The sequence below is a fragment of the Xyrauchen texanus genome, chromosome 45, assembly GCF_025860055.1.
Source record: "Xyrauchen texanus isolate HMW12.3.18 chromosome 45, RBS_HiC_50CHRs, whole genome shotgun sequence".
NCBI lineage: Eukaryota > Metazoa > Chordata > Actinopteri > Cypriniformes > Catostomidae > Xyrauchen > Xyrauchen texanus.
The window spans coordinates 27,659,666-27,680,000 of record NC_068320.1 but is presented as its reverse complement, the minus strand read 5'-3'; the positions used below and the strand labels follow the sequence as shown (position 1 = coordinate 27,680,000).

The window sequence follows — 20,335 nt, the reverse complement described above, 5'->3', positions numbered from 1 at the left end:
CCATGATGTCAATTTGCTTGATGGGCTCCAATGGACGCAGCGGCAACAAAAATGCTTCTGGTAAGAAATCTCATAATGTTTTGAGTGTAAAGAGGAGAATCTCTAGTTTCGTTTGATATGCCGCTTTAAAAAATTTGTTCATTTTTCGCATGTCAGTGCGCTGATAAACATGATGTCCACATACGTGGATATTGGGACATTATTCCCACAGAAGTTGAAAAAAGTAAATGTGTCTTTCAGAGGCTTTATATGGAGTTGTGATGAACATAAGGTGCATTTCAAACTGTTCTGAGACCAGTGCAGACAGACAGCACACTGGAGGTTAAGTCGTGCATTAAATAGGGAGCAAGGGTGCATCCTATAGCTCTCCTATAACTGTTCTGAGACCAGTGCAGACAGACAGCACACTGGAGGTTAAGTCATGCACTAAATGGGGAGCAAGGGAGCATCCTATAGCTCTCCTATAACTGTTCTGAGACCAGTGCAGACAGACAGCACACTGGAGGTTAAGTCATGCACTAAATAGGGAGCAAGGGAGCATCCTATAGCTCTCCTATAACTGTTCTGAGACCAGTGCAGACAGACAGCACACTGGAGGTTAAGTCATGCACTAAATAGGGAGCAAGGGATCATCCTATAGCTCTCTATAACTGTTTTGAGACCAGCGCAGACAGACAGCACACTGGAGGTTAAGTCATGCACTAAATAGGGAGCAAGGGATCATCCTATAGCTCTCTATAACTGTTCTGAGACCAGTGCAGACAGACAGCACACTGGAGGTTAAGTCATGCACTAAATGGGGAGCAAGGGAGCATTCTATAGCTCTCTATAACTGTTCTGAGACCAGTGCAGACAGACAGCACACTGGAGGTTAAGTCATGCACTAAAAAGGGAGCAAGGGAGCATCCTATAGCTCTCTATAACTGCAAAACGCATCTGCAGGAGGAATGATAATCAATAGTTTTCAGTTTCAGATGTCATTGTGAAAAATCACTAATCACAGTCAGTCTTGAGTACTATAATCAGTGAGTGAAAGTGTCCAATAACAGCAGTATTTGACTGGTCATGTGATTCAAACATGGCCGCCCCCATGTGTGGAACCTCTCCATGTAGAATAACAGCTTTTATAAGGTGATGTCACTGCAAATTTGATTCACCAAAGCACTTAAAATATATATATATATATATATTTTGATTTAAGTAGAATTGTTTATTTTCTCCAAATTGCCTCTCTCTCACACACAAACACACATTCACAGAAAGACTCACAAACTCACACTCTCACAAACACACACAGAAACAGACACACACACACACACACTCTCTCTCTCTCTCTCTCTCTCTCTCTCTCTCTCTCTCTCTCTCTCACAAACACAACATTGTAAACAACACGTAGAAACTCTTTGGCACAACTTGACATGACTAAATGCACAAGGGTCCTTATTAAAGTTCCACAGATAAAAAAACAACACCCATAAGTGATCAAATAATACACCCATTCTCTTGGCGGCACAAACGCATCACTTTCCTCTCTGTGATGTCATGATTGAGTGTTCTGCATTGAAAATTAGGTCTGATATATTCTGTTATAATACAATTATTTTGTATTTAGGTGTCGATTTAAATGTGGATTTAGATATGTGTTTACACTCCTAAACAAACTTATTTATGTGTATTTTTCCCTTTTATTAATAAGTTATTTAAAGTATACACATATCCTGTACATGTTGTAAAATCAAAATAAAACATCGGAGGAAAATAAATATGTGGGATCAAAGTGTTTTTAAGGCAAGTCAGTCCACTCGGCGGCCACCTTTGGAACGCTACCGGGCTGCTATTTTCTAAGTGGCATTGAAGATCCGTTCCTATCTAATTGAATGGGGAAAGACAGACATTTCCAAACGCTTGGTAGAGATTACGACCAAAGAACGTATTTCAAGTGAGCAATAAAATCAGACAAAATAATTATCCATTGTGCTTCTTTACCTCAGATCACGCAACAACAACAAAAAACGGTATTTTCTCGTCTGGCCTAGCTAATGCGCACGCGCGTTCTCGAGTTGATTGACAGGCGATGTCTGTATCAAAAGGTGATTGGCTCTTTTACCTATAAGGCGGGACCTAATGGGCGTTCCAGTTTCTCTCATTCATTTTAAAACAAGTGTTCCGGCTCGGGCTAAACAGTCTTTGGTGGATCACATAGGGGATGGTCACATGACTGAGCGTAGGGGCCCAGACAGACGGCATCAAAATCAGAGCCAGCACCGCTAAAAACACTCTCATCTGACATCTACACACACAGGTAAAGCACTGGACGGATTCGTGTGGGTTTAATTATCATCTGCAGTCCTGTTCTGTTCATCTAGCGCATTCAGAGATTGCATTTTACATTGAAAAAAACAAAGAGGGAGCGAGTGAAGTGAGTGTAGCTGCGGAGCTAACAAAAGCCACAGACACAAATGAGACGACCAGCAGCTTGGTGAACTGTGGAGTTTTATTCCTTCGTTTTGTGTTGTCGTCATGTCTGTTCGAATGATTCAGTGAGGGATGAATCAACACCCTGAGGTAATAAAAAGACAAAATCTCTATTTTCCATTTATTGTGTCTATTTTGTGTTTCTGGCCTCCTGAAAGGAATCCCCGACGCTGATTGGCTGGCGGCTCCTCTGATGGGATGACGTCACAGGCAGAGCCGGCACTCCCGTGTTCGAGCAGCTGATGTTCAGGAGAGTCCCGTCCGCGCGCTGCAGCGATGAGCACGCGGAGTGGAGCGTTCCGTCCGGCGGTGACGTCACAGTGAACCTGGCACCTGATGATGTCATGAGGATATGTTTTGAACATAGAGAGAGTTTTTTTTTTTTTTTTACCCCTTACAGGTGTTGTGTTTACGTGACATAATTCATGTGCCTTGTTTAGAAGTTTCATGCAGTTCTGCGAAAGCATTTGCACTCAAAGTGGTCGTGAACTGGCAGCCGCTATCACCAGGACCCCAAGGACCCACCGGTGAGCAGGGTGACTGTGTGGATTTACGTTAAATCATTCGTGGAGCCTCGGGCAGGTATGTTTGCGGTGGTGGAACATGGCCCCGTCCTGTGCAGCGACTCCAACATCCTCTGCCTGTCGTGGAAGGGTCGAGTGCCCAGGAGCGAGAAGGAGAAGCCCGTCTGCAGGAAGCGATACTATGAGGAGGGGTGGCTGGCCACGGGGAACGGCAGAGGGGTCGTAGGGGTGACGTTCACCTCCAGCCACTGCCGGAGAGACAGAACCACCCCGCAACGCATCAACTTCAACCTGAGAGGACACAACAGTGAGGTGAGAAATTAAGAATACGCGCTGTCAGCATGTGCCAAACTCACACGAAAATATAAACGTGGCTAATGAACGCTAAGCACTACGGTTTCACTTTATACGACCGTGTAATGGCAAATATTCCTGGTTCATAAACGCACCGTGAAAGAGGAGACTCATGCTTACTCTTTTTCTGTGGACTGATGAAACTAAATCTCAAAAATGTCGCTTCATGACAAATAAGAGCGCTTGGGTTTAATCCGAGCATTTATAAAACATGCAAACGTGAATAAATTATGACAGAAATATTTTACTATTGCATAATATTATTAAATAATATATATATATATATATGTTTTTGTAATCAATATTATTAATTTATAAAAATATATATTTCTATATATTTTAATTTTTATAAATATATTTTTATCTTTATAAATGTATATAAATATTATTAATTTATAAAAACGTAGAAATATTTTTTTTATAAATGTAGAAATATTTTTTATAAAAACATAGAAATATTTTTTTATAAATGTAGAAATATTTTTTTATAAAAACATAGATATATTTTTATTTTTACAAAACATATATATATATATATATATTGTAATTTTTTAATATTTATTTTATTAAAATGTCATGTAAAATGTTCAATAAAACAACCAAATGTAAAATTTAACAAAAATAAAGTTAACAAAAAGAGAAATATTTTAAGTATTTCAGAATATTTGTATATACCATATTTTATCATATGATTTATATATTTGAAGTTAAAAATGTAAAAATTATGTCTTAATGTGTATGAAGGACACATGCAGAAAAAATGCACACCGTAATAAATATGATAATTTATACATGACAATTAATCATGAAAGCCCTTAATGAGACAATTAATCGTCATTATTGCAATTATTTTCTAGACAATTAATCATTAGCCAAATTTAATAACCATGACAACCATAACCGACAGCATTTGTGGCATAATGTTGATTACCACAAAAATAATGTCGCCTCGTCCCTCCTTTTCTGTAAAAAATAGACATGTTAAACACGTGCTAGCATCATGCTAACACACGTTAGCATCACCCAACCAAATGCAAAAACATGCTAGCATCATGCTAACACATGTTAGCATCGCCTAGCAAAGTGCTAGAACATGCTAAAAATGTGCTAGCATTATGCTAAAACATGCTAGCATCACCTAGCAAAGTGTTATAACATGCTAAAAAAGTGCTAGCATCATGCTAACACAAGCATAACACCTACATGCTACCATCATGAAAAACACATGCTAACAACATTCTATGACCATTATTTTTGTGCTTCGCAACAAGTTAGAAAATGCTATTTGACGAGTTTTGCCACGGCAAGCACCACTCACATTTTCTTCAGGAAATGTACCCATCTAGTTATTTATTTATTATTGTGTCAAAAAGCAGAAACAAAACTATAAAATATTGGTTCTCAACATAAAAATAATGCAGATCGGTCATAAAAATGTGAAATGCATTGATGTTGTGGCTCATGAGGTGATATTATTGAAGTTGAGTAGTTGAATGGGTGTTAAATCGATCACGCACCGCTGTATTAAATCCCCTCCTGATAGTCGGCTGGTTAATGAGATGTGTCAGGTTATGAGTTACCATCTCTCATCTGCATGTGAGGAACTTCAGTGAGAGTTCATAGTGGTCCATATGTTTTATTACAGTCTGATCTCTCCTCATGTGTCCGTGTCTGTCTGGTTTATTATTCTCCCTCCCGAGAGCGTTCACATCAAGTCCATTAGAAAAGAAGAGAGCAGAAAATAGAGGCGGATAAAAATAAACCCGGTGTAATCTGTTCTCTGTTGAGATTCTTAACCTTGTTGCATCTCAAAAGTGTCTCTTCATCTGATATAACGAATCTTCAGAGCGCTGCTCCTGTTCTTATTCTCTCTTCGTGCATTATCTCTCTCTTTCAGGGCACATGGTGCTTAAAATAGAAGTTTGGGAGGAAAGAAATGTTACCTACTTTTGGTGGCAAGCCCATATTGAGCACACAAAGCAGTGTTACTGATTTTATTCTATGTAAATATGATATATGTAGAGTATAGAAGGATGGATTGGTACTTCATTCATCACATGTGACGTGAATGTTACCCTTAAAATGTGTGCTGTTACTAGAGGCAGACCGATAGTTGATTTTTGAAACTATTGGTTATCGGCAAAGATCTATGCCAATCGTTTTTTCGAAATTTTGTCATTTCAGAATTATTATGTCCAGCTCTATGCACCAAATGTTGGGGATTTTGGTTGAACAAATATGACTGCATCTGGGTTTTGATTCATTTTGGACTCTTTTGTCTTTGCCCACCATCGTAAAGAAAGAATAAAAAATTCCCACCACTTTAGTTATCAGTATCGGCAAAATCCACTATCGGTTGATCTCTAGCTATTACTTTTGTAAATGCTAAACATTGTAGCGCTTTTCGCCTTGAAGACGATGAGATGGATGTAAAATCCCATAGATAAACATGAAAGGAACGACGCTTTATCTAGAGACTAGAGGTCGACCGATAACTAAGGTGGTAGAAAAAATATTTCCAAAAAGTAACTATCAGCACAGATTTATTTTTTTATGATAACGGATACGTCCAAAAAGTAACTATCGCCAACAGATTCTCTTTTTGTTCTGATAACCGATATGTCCAAAATGTAACTATCAGCACAGATTAATTTTATGATAACGGATACATCCAAAAAGTAACTATCGGCGCAGATTTATTTTTTTATGATAACGGATACATCCAAAAAGTAACTATCAGCACAGATTAATTTTATGATAACGGATACATCCAAAAAGTAACTATCGGCGCAGATTTATTTCTGATAACCGATATGTCCAAAAAGTAACTATCGGCACTTTTTTTTTTTTTGTTCTGATAACCGATATTTCCAAAAAGTAACTATCGCCAACAGATTCTCTTTTTGTTCTGATAACCGATATGTCCAAAATGTAACTATCAGCACAGATTAATTTTATGATAACGGATACATCCAAAAAGTAACTATCGGCGCAGATTTATTTCTGATAACCGATATGTCCAAAAAGTAACTATCGCCAACAGATTCTCTTTTTGTTCTGATAACCGATATGTCCAAAATGTAACTATCAGCACAGATTAATTTTATGATAACGGATACATCCAAAAGTAACTATCGGCAGAGATTTATTTTTTATGATAACGGATACATCCAAAAAGTAACTATCGGGCGAGATTTATTTTTTATGATAACGGATACATCCAAAAAGTAACTATCAGCGCAGATTTATTTCTGATAACCGATATATCCAAAAAGTAACTATTGGCACAGATTCTCTTTTTGTTCTGATAACCGATATGTCCAAAAAGTAACTATCAGCACAGATTAATTTTATGATAACCGATATATCCAAAAAGTAACTATTGGCACAGATTCTCTTTTTGTTCTGATAACCGATATGTCCAAAAAGTAACTATCGGCACTTTTTTTTTTTGTTCTGATAACCGATATGTCCAAAAAGTAACTATCGGCACAGATTTATTTCTGATAACCGATATGTCCAAAAAGTAACTGTCGGCACTTTTTTTTTTTTTTGTTCTGATAACCGATATTTCCAAAAAGTAACTATCAGCACAGATTAATTTTATGATAACGGATACATCCAAAAAGTAACTATCGCCAACAGATTCTCTTTTTGTTCTGATAACCGATATGTCCAAAATGTAACTATCAGCACAGATTAATTTTATGATAACGGATACATCCAAAAAGTAACTATCGGCGCAGATTTATTTCTGATAACCGATATGTCCAAAAAGTAACTATCGGCACTTTTTTTTTTTTTTGTTCTGATAACCGATATTTCCAAAAAGTAACTATCGCCAACAGATTCTCTTTTTGTTCTGATAACCGATATGTCCAAAATGTAACTATCAGCACAGATTAATTTTATGATAACGGATACATCCAAAAAGTAACTATCGGCGCAGATTTATTTCTGATAACCGATATGTCCAAAAAGTAACTATCGCCAACAGATTCTCTTTTTGTTCTGATAACCGATATGTCCAAAATGTAACTATCAGCACAGATTAATTTTATGATAACGGATACATCCAAAAAGTAACTATCGGCGCAGATTTATTTTTTTATGATAACGGATACATCCAAAAAGTAACTATCGGCGCAGATTTATTTTTTTATGATAACGGATACATCCAAAAAGTAACTATCAGCGCAGATTTATTTCTGATAACCGATATATCCAAAAAGTAACTATTGGCACAGATTCTCTTTTTGTTCTGATAACCGATATGTCCAAAAAGTAACTATCAGCACAGATTAATTTTATGATAACCGATATATCCAAAAAGTAACTATTGGCACAGATTCTCTTTTTGTTCTGATAACCGATATGTCCAAAAAGTAACTATCGGCACTTTTTTTTTTTTTTGTTCTGATAACCGATATGTCCAAAAAGTAACTATCGGCACAGATTTATTTCTGATAACCGATATATCCAAAAAGTAACTATTGGCACAGATTCTCTTTTTGTTCTGATAACCGATATGTCCAAAAAGTAACTATCGGCACTTTTTTTTTTCTTCTGATAACAGATACGTCCAAAAAGTAACTATCAGCGCAGATTTTGTTTTTATGATAACCGATATGTCCAAAAAGTAACTATCAGCACCGTTTTTTTCTTTCTTCTGATAACAGATAATTCCAAAAAGTAACTATCGGCACTGATAAATCAGTAAAACCAATATATTGGTATAGAGACCACCCTGGCAACCATCCACAACACCCCAGCCTCGTGGGAGTGAGTTTTGCAAGGGCAAGCACCACCTGGATTTACTTGAGGAAATGTACAAATCTAATTGCATGTTGTCTATTGCTATATGGGGGGGTGTTTGAGATCTCGTTGTTTGATGTCATGTTCTCTTTGCTCAGTCCTTATGTAACCAGATACTCGGGACACGTCTGAGGTTAAGAGAATCCATTTCATTTAGATGCTTACTAGACTGTAAGTCTTTATGCTTGTGGCAGAGCAGTACTATTGATTTCAAATCACTGCCTTCAGTCAATGAAATCTGTATTTACTGAAAGCTTTATTATATTGTTGATTACCACAAAAATAAATTGACTCGTCGATCCTTTACTTAAAATAAAAAGCTCAAATCTGGGCTACAGCGAGACCCTTACAATGGAAGTTAATGCGCCAATCTGTAAATGTTTAAATACGCCCCGTTAAGAGGTGTTGCAAGTGCCTCTTAATATTTTTAGAGACTGGGTAGTGAAATAATTAAGGTGATTAATGGCTCTTTAAAGTTTCCTTAAGCACCTGCTGTAAACACATCATTTGGATCTTGCTTGATCCTTCAACCTCTGCGTCACTGACTGATGCTTAACTGTCCTTACGAAAACAGCTCTGATCTCTTTTAATATAGACCCATGTGTTTGTACCTGAGGTCACCTGCTCATATCTTCACCAGTGACTTTCAGGCTTCAGAAAGGACAAAAGTAGTACCATAAAAGTCATGAACTTCCAAAGGGGCCCAAGTAGTACCATAAAAGTCATGAACTTCCAAAGGGGCCCAAGTGTGCATCTGTGCATGATTTCGGCTAATATTGATTGATTCACCAAATAATATTGAAGCTTTATTAATGGATTAGCTAGATGCAACCACATTCATGCCTGGTATCAAGATGTGTTTCTGTATGCATTGCTTTTGAAGGTGGTGTTAGTGAGGTGGAATGAGCCCTTCCAGAAGCTCGCAACATGTGACACAGATGGAGGGATCTTCGTTTGGATCCAGTATGAGGGCCGCTGGTCTGTAGAGCTGGTCAACGATCGAGGAGCTCAGGTACAGTCATGAGAATGTGATCAAGTTCCCGTTTGTATCTGTTCTGTGCCATGATGGGACCATGTTGACGAGTGCTTAATGTATCTTACCTGTGCAGGTGAGTGACTTCACGTGGTCTCATGATGGGACTCAGGCTCTGATCTCATACCGTGATGGTTTCGTGTTGGTGGGATCGGTGAGCGGGCAGCGCCACTGGTCCTCGGAAATCAACCTGGAGAGTCAGATCACCTGTGGGATATGGACCCCTGATGACCAGCAGGTAACACGCCTGCTCCCATCCATCAGTTTAGATGCTGCAATGTGCTGAATACCTTACGTTTAATGAATTGTGTGGTTTGTTTTGTCGTTCAGGTGTTGTTTGGCACAGCAGATGGTCAGGTGATCGTCATGGACTGTCACGGGCGCATGTTAGCTCATATTCTGCTCCATGAGGCGGAGGGTATCGTCAGCATGGCCTGGAACTATCCCAGCTTTCTGGTGGAGGACAGCAGCGAGAGCGACACTGACTCGGATGATTACGCACCTCTGCAAGGTAATGCGCGATTGGCACGTGTTCAGTTAACAGATTTCACACCAAACAACTAAGAGAGGTTTTGGGTCCGTACATAAAGTGATTGTGTGAAAGCACCTGCACCCCTTTTTCCTGTGTCAAAACGATCTACTTTTAGGAACTTCTTCTGAATTCATATTGATTTGTTTTTTGTTGGGGTTGTTAAAATGCAGTCATAGAAACTGGCTCCAAGATTAATAAACAGATACATGTATGTTTCCCTTGACCTCTTAAGTAAAACGCTGGCTACCACCCCTGGAGTTCGCTAGTTTGAATCCCAAGACGCAAGCCTCCTATGCAACCAAATTGGCCCGGTTGCTAGGGAGGGTAGGGTCTCATGGGGTAACCTCCTCATGATCGCTATAACGTGGTTCGTTCTCAGTGGGACGCGTGATGAGTTGTGTGTGGATGCCACGGTGGATGGTGTTAAGCATCCACATACGCTACGTCTCTGTGGCAACGCGCTCAACAAGTCACGTGATAAGATGCGCGGGTTGACTGTCTTAGACACAGAGGCAGCTGGGATTCGTCCTCCGCCACACGGATTGAGGCAAATCACTACGTGACCACGAGGACTTAAAAGCACATTGGGCATTTTGAATTGGGAGAAAAAAATATATAAGTTTTTTTTATATATATATATATATATATATATATATATATATATATATATATATATATATATATATATATATTAGTTAAAAGAATCTTAACCCTGTAATCTTAACCCTTAACCAAGGCTTATAATGCGACAAAAATAAAACCAGGAAGGCCGAATGTTTGGTATTATTGTAAAGAACACTTTTAAAATCTTAGAGTCTAGAATAGACTGAGAGTCTCAGAATTTAAGAAACTGCTGAAAAATAACTTTTTTTATTTTTTCTGATCTCACATTATATATCTCTGAGTGTAAATAATGTGGCTCCGAAAAACTGATTTTGTTTTCTCAATCATGTCAACTGTATCTGAGAAAATTGTGTTGATACGGCAAAGCAATCAAAAGTTGCAACATTAGAAATATAATTGATCATAGTGTCCAAAAACATCTCCAAACAAATAAAAGATAATAATTGTACATAAGAACTAATTACACATGCAAACACAACAATGACTAAAGGTTTGCATAGCATGCACACATGATTTTAGTCATGAGATTTCACAGAATGAGTTTCATTCTGTGTCATTTGAGTCATCATTGAGTCTGTATCGTGTATTTGGTGGCCATATGTAACAGTCACCAATCACATGTCTCTCTGCCTAAATATGGATGACTTTTTGAACCAATCTGAAACCAATCCGACTAGTTTAGTGTTCCATGATGCTACATTTCTGATAGCGTCAACTGATCCATGAAAGCCAATGTGTTTTCAGACAGATAGCCAAATCCTGTGTGTGCATTGTGTGGATTATCCAATGCATCTATGAATCTATGCATCCGATTACCTTGTCCTCGTTTGAAAGGTAATCGCCTCCTTTAAATATTGGTATGATATTTTATGTTCTGTTTATTTTCCTTGAATTTATAAGTGAAAATGTTGCATATAAACAACACCGTTTCGAAGCAAATATCAAAGACCTATACTTGGCTATTACTCGCTATATTTTATCTGTGAGTAAAACAAATAGTCTGGTTGTATTTTACTCTTTAAGAGCTTTCCAACAACATATGACACATGAATATTTGATCAGATTGATGTTTTTACCGATTACAATATGTAGGGTGCAATTTATTTATTTTTTAATCAATGATCAAAACGGAGCACTTCTGATTTATCTGTGGATTTTAAAGCACTTGTTCAGTTTTGGTCATAATGTCTACATGCATTGGAAAGTACAGCTTCTAAACTTACAAACCATTTTGTGTTGGTCAAGACTGTAGTTAATATTTTGACAAGTATTTTAAAGGGTTAAATTTCTAAGTGCTTTGTTTTTGGTGTCTTTCTAGTGCAAAGCCTGAAGCTGCTGTTGACCGTTTGTTTCACATCTGGAGACATCAGTCTGATGAGCAACTATGATGACCTCTCCCCGACATTAATACGCACTGGCCTCAAAGGTGATGCATGAGTGTTTTTGTTATTTGTAAGTGTGTAGTATGGAAAGCCTTTATAGGCACTAAAAATGCAAATGGCCTTCCCTGCATAAAGGGAACTGTTTTTAGACTGTTAGAGGTTGTACACTAATCAATATACTGATGCCAGTTATAGATGCATGAATGCTATTTAAAGTTGCAGTAGGGTTCAGCATAGTTTCAGTGTCACACAAGAACAGAAGATCTTTGTTACTGATGCCTTTGTGAAAATGTGCTATTCATTGTCTGGGCTTTTTTACATGCAAATGTAACCTGCTGTGATGTGTATGCGTTTATGTCAGATGTGGTCGTGCAGTGGTGCTCTCAGGGTGACCTATTGGCAGTTGCTGGGATGGAAAGACTTGGGGTGACCCCTGACCCTGCGGTTGCTCAAGCAACCCGAAATGCAATTGTTAAGTTTTACAATGTCTGTGGTGAACATATTTACTCACTGGAAACTCCTGCTCAGGTGAGTGTATGGACACATTTGATGGACTGTTTGTATATAAATACGAATTTGTTAGCAATATGTTTGGGTTTTGTCTGTATTCAGAGACCAATCCGGTCGCTGTGCTGGGGCCATCGGGATTCTCGTCTTTTCCTCGCTTGTGGCCCAGCGCTGTATGTGGTTCGGGTGGAACACAGGGTGGCTAGTCTGCAGCTGCTGTGTCAGCATGTCATCGCCAGTGCTGTTCATGAGGAGAAGGATGTGGCCAAGCTCAACATGCCTTCTCGCCTAAGCACATGCGTGTCCTCTGCCTTCACTCCGACCATTAAGGTAAAGCACTACAGATCTGTAGGAAATTAGCGACTTTGTGGTAGGGGATATTTACAACTGCATGGCTCAGGTGGTAGAGAGGGTTGTCCACTAATCGCAAGGTTGGCGGTTCGATTCCCAGCCCACATGGCTTCACATGCCGAAGTGTCCTTGGGCAAGACACTGAACCTCGAGTTGCTCCCAATGGCAGGCTAGCACATTGCATGGCAGCTCTGCCATCATTGGTGTGTGAATGGGTGAATGAGACACAGTGTAAAGCGCTTTGAATACCGCTAAGGTTAAAAAGGCGCTATACAAGTGTTGACCATTTAAATGTAATGGGCAGATATAAACATGCCTGAATTTATCCACCAATAATATGTAAATTATTCTACCATTATATGCAAGATAAATGATCAGATTAGAAATATGAATAAGAATTCTCCATCATTAAATATGCAATACAACTGGCTTGTATCTCCTAACAATTTATGAGTGAGGAGGGGTCTGAAGGAAGGTTATGTGCTATCCTGAAAAGTTATTCTGATGAAAGTTGAGAATAAACAGATGTGCTTTCTTACACAAGGTTGATTAAGACTTTAAGGCACCATCTTGGCAGAGTCTTTAAATTGTTGACGTTGAGGAATTTCGGGGTGGATGAGGGTCCCTGTGTCAAGGTTTTATAATCTGGAAGAAAATATCAGTTTACATCCTGGATTCAAGTCATTTTTCTGCACATAACATCCTACAGATCCCTTCTATTTTACTGGTACTTCTTAGCAAAACCATGTTTATGAGTAAATTGGTTGTGCAGTATATTCTATTTATATCAGCTTTTTCTCCCCCAGCCCCCCATCCCAGACCCCAACAACATGCGAGACTTTGTAAGTTACCCAACATCAGGTAATGAACGTCTGCACTGCACTATGAAGCGGACTGAGGATAACCCTGAGGTCGGTGGTCCGTGCTACACCTTGTACCTAGAGTATTTGGGGGGGCTTGTCCCTATTCTGAAAGGCCGCAGGATTAGCAAGCTCCGCCCTGAATTTGTCATCATGGACCCAAAGGCCGATGGGAAAACAGGTGGGTTTTGAAACTATGCTAAATCTGCACGTTTATGTGGTAAATGTTTACCAACCATACCAAACACATCTTATTCTTGTTACTCATTGCTCATTGTTTCCATATCACAGATGAAGTCTACGGAAACAGCTTAATTCCCTCCATGCTTGACAGCTGCAATTGCTCAGATTCTAGTGACATTGAGCTGAATGATGATTGGGTGGGAAAGAAATCGCCAAAGATTTCCAGAGGGAGCAAGTCTCCCAAACTTCCCAGGTACTGATACACTTTTGAGTCTCTTTCTGGATGTTATCAATTTGTAAGATCATGTCTTTTATGTAAGGCTTTTTTGCTTGCCTAGTAGAGCACAATACCATTTTGCTATTTTCGACTGAATGTCATTACAAACTCACCTTGAACTCTTCTTCATTTGCTACCTTCTCTGTAGAGACTTAGTGTGTCCCTTTACCAACAGGATAAATATAGATCCCCGTAAGTCCCCCAAGCTCTCCCGCACCACACAGGAAATATCCCGATCACCAAGGTTACCCATTCGCAAACCCTCCATCAGCTCTCCAAGTCTGACTCGGCGAGAGTTCCCCTTAGATGACATTACCCAGGTACTACCTGCATTGTTACAGCTTCATTTGTAATATAGACTACTATTTGATGTAGTTCATTGCAGTTATGAAGATATCTGTTTCTTTCTGATTATGATTTGTCTCCTTGCATTTTAGCACAATTATCTTGCGCAAGTTACGTCCAACATATGGGGTACAAAGTTCAAAATAGTGGGACTAACAGCTTTTTTGCCAACAAATCTTGGTGCAGGTAATACATTTTTTTCCAATTATATGAATCACAGGATTCTTACAATATCTGTTCTGAGGCTGTATTCAGAAGGTCAAAAGTTTTTTTAATAACCCATGTACCATTCTGTCTAATTTCATCCATATCCCCCTCTATCACTAGTTATATACAAGACAAGTCTGCTTCACCTCCAACCCAGACAGATGACCATCTACCTTCCTGAGGTGCGGAAGATATCTGTGGACTACATAAACATACCTATTTTTAGTCCTAATGTCTTCAGTGAGGATGAGGATGATCTGACTGTCACAGGAACATCAGGAATCACTGACGATAATCCACCTTGCACTGTCAACATACCAATTGCCCCTATTCACAGTCCTGCCCAAGCCATGTCTCCAACCCAAAGCATTGGACTGGTCCAATCCTTATTAGCCAATCAAAATGTTCAGTTGGATGTGTTGTCCAATCCAACATCAACCGTTGCTCCACCTGGTGTTGCTGACCAAGGACAACAGGACACTGTGCTCACTGCACAGTACACTGTTCCTGCCAGGTACTCTAGTCCTGGTCAGGTGAACTTTGGAGGTTTGGAAGTTGGACGGCTTTTAGTTTCCCAGCATCCAACATACCAACAACAGCAATCCCAACAGCAGCAGCAACAGCAATCCCAACAACAGCAATCCCAACAGCAGCAGCAACAGCAAACCCAACAGCAGCAGCAACATCAACAACAGATGCAACAACACTATCAACAACAGCTACAGCAACAGCTTCATCAATACCAGCTTCATCAGCAACAGATGTTGCAGCATCAGCAGATGCAGCAGCAGCAGCAACACATGCAACAGCAGATCCAACAGATACAGCAACAACAGCAAATGCAGCAGCAACTTCAACATCAAATCCAACAGCAACATCTACAAATGCAACTGCAGCAACAGCTACAGCACCAGCAAATGCAGCAGCAGTTGCAACAGCAGCATCAGATGCAAATCCCTGTTCCATCTTTGCCCTCAGGTCAACCATCATGCCCCGTCCTTCAAAGCGCAATAGCAGTTCCTCCTACAGGAGAGAACAGTACAGAACGAGGGGAGCATGAGCTCCTGCTTAATCTTAAGACTACTCGTTCTGCCACACAATTGGCTGAGGGTGATGCAGTAGTTTTCACTGCTCCCCTTGAGATAAGCAAAATGAACCCTCCCCCTCCCTACCCTGGCACAGTCGCTGCTGCAGTGGCAGTTGCCGCAGCTGCAGTCACAACTGCTTCGTCTGCAAGTTCCACCTCTGGAGCAGTAGGGGGAAGCTCTAGCATACCACATTCAGGGGAAGTTTGTATAAAGAAAGGGGATCTGACCTTGTATCCACCTGGTGTGCAGACGGCTCAGTACCCCACTCCGCTGGGTTATGAACGCATCACCACATTTGACAGCAGTGGTAATGTTGAGGAGGTGTGCCGTCCCCGCACGCGACTTGTTTGCAACCAGAATGTTTACACACTGCAGGGCCCAGGAAGCTCTGCCACCCTCAGGGTCTCGTCATCTTCCTCTACTGCAGAGGGCAAGAAGGTGCAGCTGACCTACGCCTCAGCCACACTGAACCGTCTCACTGTGCCAAGGTACTCTATACCCAGTGGGGACCCACCCCCTTACCCTTACACAGCCAGTCAGGTTGTAACAGGGCGGGGCCCTGGCCAGAGACTCGACAGCAGCCAGATTCACGCTACCATGAGGCGGAACAGTCGAGAAGCGGCGCTGAAGGTATCTCAGATGCTGGATCCCCAGAGGACAAACCCCTCAAAGGCCAATACTTTGTCTGCTTCCTACCAGCAGAGAGGACCAACAGCTCTTTATACATGCAGTCAGTGCAGTAGTAACAGTGGCATTAGTGGTGGGGCCACTAGCAGTGGAAGTAATGGAATAGCTGGTGGTACAATCATAAGGCAAGATTTCCCTACAAGTGGGGGTGGTGCACCTCACAGCACTGTTATTGTGCACTCTAACAGTGCCTCATCTCTGCCTTACCAATCCTCCTATAATCTGCTCAGTATGGATGGCAGCAGTGGTGTAACTAATGGAGGTGGAAATGGGGAAAGGGCTGACTATATAAATTCTGCCTTTACAGAGGACGAGGCTCTGAATCGGTCTCTGAGGCAAATGGCTCTTAATACAGAGGTAGCGAGTTTCGCAGTCAAACGGCCACCGCCGTATCAATGGGATCCATCTGCCACTGAAGAGATTTGGGTTCCTCAAGAGCGTACAGTGACTTTGCCCACCTCTGGACCTCCTGCATCCCACAAACCTCCCTCACTCATCCTTAGCCCAGCACAGCATCTGGACGTTACACATCTTCCATTTGTCCTCTCCCCTAAATCTCCAACAAGTCCTAACGCCACAACTTTCCAAACATCAGGAGCATATCAGATTGCTCTCCCCTACCCATCAAGTTCAGAGTACAGTGGCCCACACCTTCAGTCAGTACATGCATCTCCACATCCACCTTCGCCCAAAGAATTGGTTGCTCCACTTTCCTTTTCCCAACAAGACCAGGCAATAATCTTGCCACCTGGTTATCCACCCAATTTGCCCAACCTTGCTTGCTGCCCCCTCCCACCAATGTACCCTGGGCCAGCGTCTTGTTCTAGTCTCCCTGTGGCTCAGATTCCTCTTCCTCCATGGGGTACTTGCAACCCCTGTCCACCCATACCAAGCCCCTCAGGCCCTGCCCCGAACCTTCCACCAAAGGCCTCCCACATGCTAGATAAGCCTGTTCTCTCTCCTCCCCCTCTACAGTCACCCCTACCAGACCTCCAGAGTGTAGTCAGTCCTCCAGAGGCCATCACTGAGGCTGGGGAGGCCTTTCAGGAGGTGCTTTCACTGAATGAAAGCCCAGTTCCCCAAAGAGCAGACCGGTTTGGAAAGAAGAACCGAAAGCGTTTGGACAACAGTAGAGCAGATGAAGCCAATGTTCCAGCTATCACAGAGGGAGGCAATAAGGCCAAAAAAGAGGGGCGTGCACTTGGCGACTTCAACTCCCTCATCTCCAGCCCAAGGTTGGGTGGACGAGACAAGAAGAAACCCAAAGGCCAGAAAGAGCAGATGAAAGCCAAAAAGCTAAGCAAGGCCACCACGAATGAGTTCCAGGACAGCTCAGAGAGTGAGCCGGAGCTCTTCATCAGTGGAGATGAGCTGATGAACCAGAGCCAGAGCGGTAAAAAGAGTTGGAAGGCAAAAAGGAACTTACGAGCAGGAGGTTCTGAGCTGGACGAAATCAAATGCCGAAAGGCTAATGAGAAAGAGGACCGTGGCCTTGGCAACCAGGGCTTTGTCTACATCATGGCCAACAAACAGCCTCTTTGGAATGAAGCCACTCAGGTCTACCAGCTGGATTTTGGAGGGAGAGTTACACAGGAATCGGCAAAGAACTTCCAGATTGAGCTTGAGGGGAGACAGGTATGCACAATGTCTACCTTTTTTAGATGCTGTTTGTTATTCATTAGTATACATTTGCAAACTTTTAACCTGCTTCTATCTGTCTAGGTGATGCAGTTTGGAAGGATTGATGGAAATGCATACATCCTGGACTTTCAGTACCCGTTCTCAGCTGTGCAAGCTTTTGCCGTAGCACTTGCTAATGTCACCCAGCGCCTCAAGTGATTGGCAGAGCATGAACATTCTAGTTAAATATACCCTTTCTTTGCTGTCTGGCGTTTTTTTTTTTTCTTTAATTTTTTTTTTCCTGTCTAATACTTGAAACCTTCATCTGGGAAGCAATTGACACATTTTCCAAGTGTTAGAGGTATTACTGGGCAGAGAAATCAATTGCTGTAAAACTTGCACCATTACAAATTATTATTATTTTTGCATAAGATACTAGAGTTTGTCAAACTTTAAGGAGGTCATATCTAAATTTACTTCCAGGGACTTTCCCGTTGGAGTATAATTGCTAGCATCTAATTGGATGCTTTCTGGCTTGCAGTCATAAAATGCATTTTACAAAGAATAAGCAAGACTGAATATCTAGTCTGTGGCTGTATACTCTAGGTATTTCTGTTAGGATGGATTTGCTTTTGCAGACAGAAAACGGAAGAAGCTCAAAAATTAACCCATTAATGCTATATTCACAAGCAGTATAGCTCCTCAGATGTTTGTAGTGAATAATTCCTCTCAAAATGTTTTTACAATTCTATTTTTTATCTGTATTGTCCCGCATGTCTCATCGGTTTATGTTTTTCCTTTATGTAAACTCTTCCTGATTGTGCATCTCCTTCATGTTATGAAACAGGAAGTTAGGATGTGCAAATTGGTTAGTTTGATTTCCTCCTGATATGAAGTGACTGCCCTCTGCTGACGCTTCTGTGAAGTGATTGTGTAATGGCTCTCAAGCCACATTTTGTCCACCTAAAGATGTGCAAACAGGAAATATTTTTCTACAGTGTTTAACAGTGTCATTTCATACCATTTTCTTTTTTTATATAACTTGTTTGTTATCAGTGCTAAGAATATTGCAGTGTTAGATGAGGCCTAGTAGTATGAATAGAAATTCAGTAGTTTTGTGAGGAACAGCAGTATTTGATATTAATGAAACAACCAAGTGATGAAGGCAGCATGAGTAGGCAAGCCTCCGTTTGCTACTAAATTGGGCTGCCTTTTAATAGGCATGCAGTTAATGGTCACTACATTTCTTGTTTTTGCTTTTGAAAGGGTTAGACAGTATTTGTGACGCGAACCAATACAGCATATAATACATGTGCATATGTGTCTGATATCACTTGTAAAGGATGATCCAAACAAAAAGGTTAGTTTTGGTCCTGTCCAGATGTTGAATTGAGTAAAAAAAGTTGATGGTTTATCCTCGGTGTTGTTTATTTATTTAGATCTTTGTTTATTGTGCAATATTGTCAAGACTAATGCTTTCTTTACCATTTAATTTCTCAAGACAGCAGTCCACTTTTTCACGTTGAAGGACATATGACATTTAATCCACTTTCTGTAAGTGCGAACATTTAATTTATGTTGTATATAATGTGGATGACATGTTTGTGGACGGGGAAGGGACAGTGATGGGTTTCGATGTAATTTGAAAGGTGTGTGTTGGTGATTGTTACGTGTAGTGAAGTGACTTTGGAAGGGTTTTGTCATGTGTGTTTTTGTACAGCGCGAAGTATAAAGAATTGAAACCAGATCAACACATCTTCTCCAATGAGGCTGTTACAGTTTTAACTTAAATATTCCACTAATATCAACCCCAGTTAAACTGTTGATATGATGTGTGTTGACTCATTACTATGTATTGATTTGGATGGACTTTGTTGTATAATGATTTGACAATGAAATGTGCTTGGTATACGTAGGTCAAAAAGATGTGTTGGAGACGAAGGAAAAACTGAATGTTTGTATTGAACGGTACAATGGCATGCTGGGTAAATTCTATTACTATTGAGTATGACTTCTTCAAAAGTATGTTTGTTTTCAGATGAGTTGAGCATGGGTTTGTCTTTGGACGCACATCGATTTATATTTTAGAACTCACGTTTGCGAAGATTTGTGTCCATTCTGTCTGAAATACTGTATTTGAAATTCCCATGATGTCATTTTGGTTTTGATGCGAATGCTTACCAGGACAATTGCGTGCAAATTTAAGATACTTTTTTGGAAATGTCTTAATCTGTTTATTTGCTATTTACTGTATATTTAGGGGAACTCATGCTTTGCTATTTTCCCCTTTTTCTTTGTTAATATTTTTTAAACTGACTCTGGGGTTTTGGGGTTAGGCCAATCTAACTTGAAGCCTATATGCACTAGGGTTTGCAGTTTGCATTGTACTGTAATGAACAGTTTTGTTGTTCCTCAAAAGCTGAATTGTGTCCTTTGTCAGTGTGTCGCCCAATAAAGTGTACAGGTTGAAC

The 20,335-nt window shown here is 40.4% G+C and overlaps 1 protein-coding gene across 3 annotated transcripts; it reads left to right on the top strand.

The window, feature by feature from the left end:
• Nucleotides 1-2,202: 2,202 nt before the first annotated feature.
• On the top strand, nt 2,203-20,329 carry LOC127637330 (tubby-related protein 4-like). 3 transcript variants are annotated; one of them, XM_052118341.1, is made up of 14 exons: nt 2,203-2,302; nt 2,634-3,311; nt 9,052-9,180; nt 9,278-9,439; nt 9,532-9,712; nt 11,676-11,783; nt 12,101-12,267; nt 12,352-12,576; nt 13,404-13,638; nt 13,749-13,893; nt 14,093-14,237; nt 14,355-14,448; nt 14,590-17,879; nt 17,967-20,329. In XM_052118341.1, exons 2-14 carry the CDS (start codon nt 3,060-3,062, stop codon nt 18,081-18,083), a joined length of 5,250 nt encoding a protein of 1,749 aa, XP_051974301.1. In that variant the 5' UTR covers nt 2,203-2,302; nt 2,634-3,059; the 3' UTR covers nt 18,084-20,329. The 3 variants fall into 3 exon arrangements, with proteins under 3 accessions (XP_051974301.1, XP_051974300.1, XP_051974302.1); XM_052118340.1 differs by having other exon boundaries at nt 14,066-14,237; XM_052118342.1 differs by lacking the exons at nt 2,203-2,302; nt 2,634-3,311; nt 9,278-9,439 and having other exon boundaries at nt 9,136-9,180; nt 9,548-9,712; nt 14,066-14,237.
• Nucleotides 20,330-20,335: the final 6 nt, after the last annotated feature.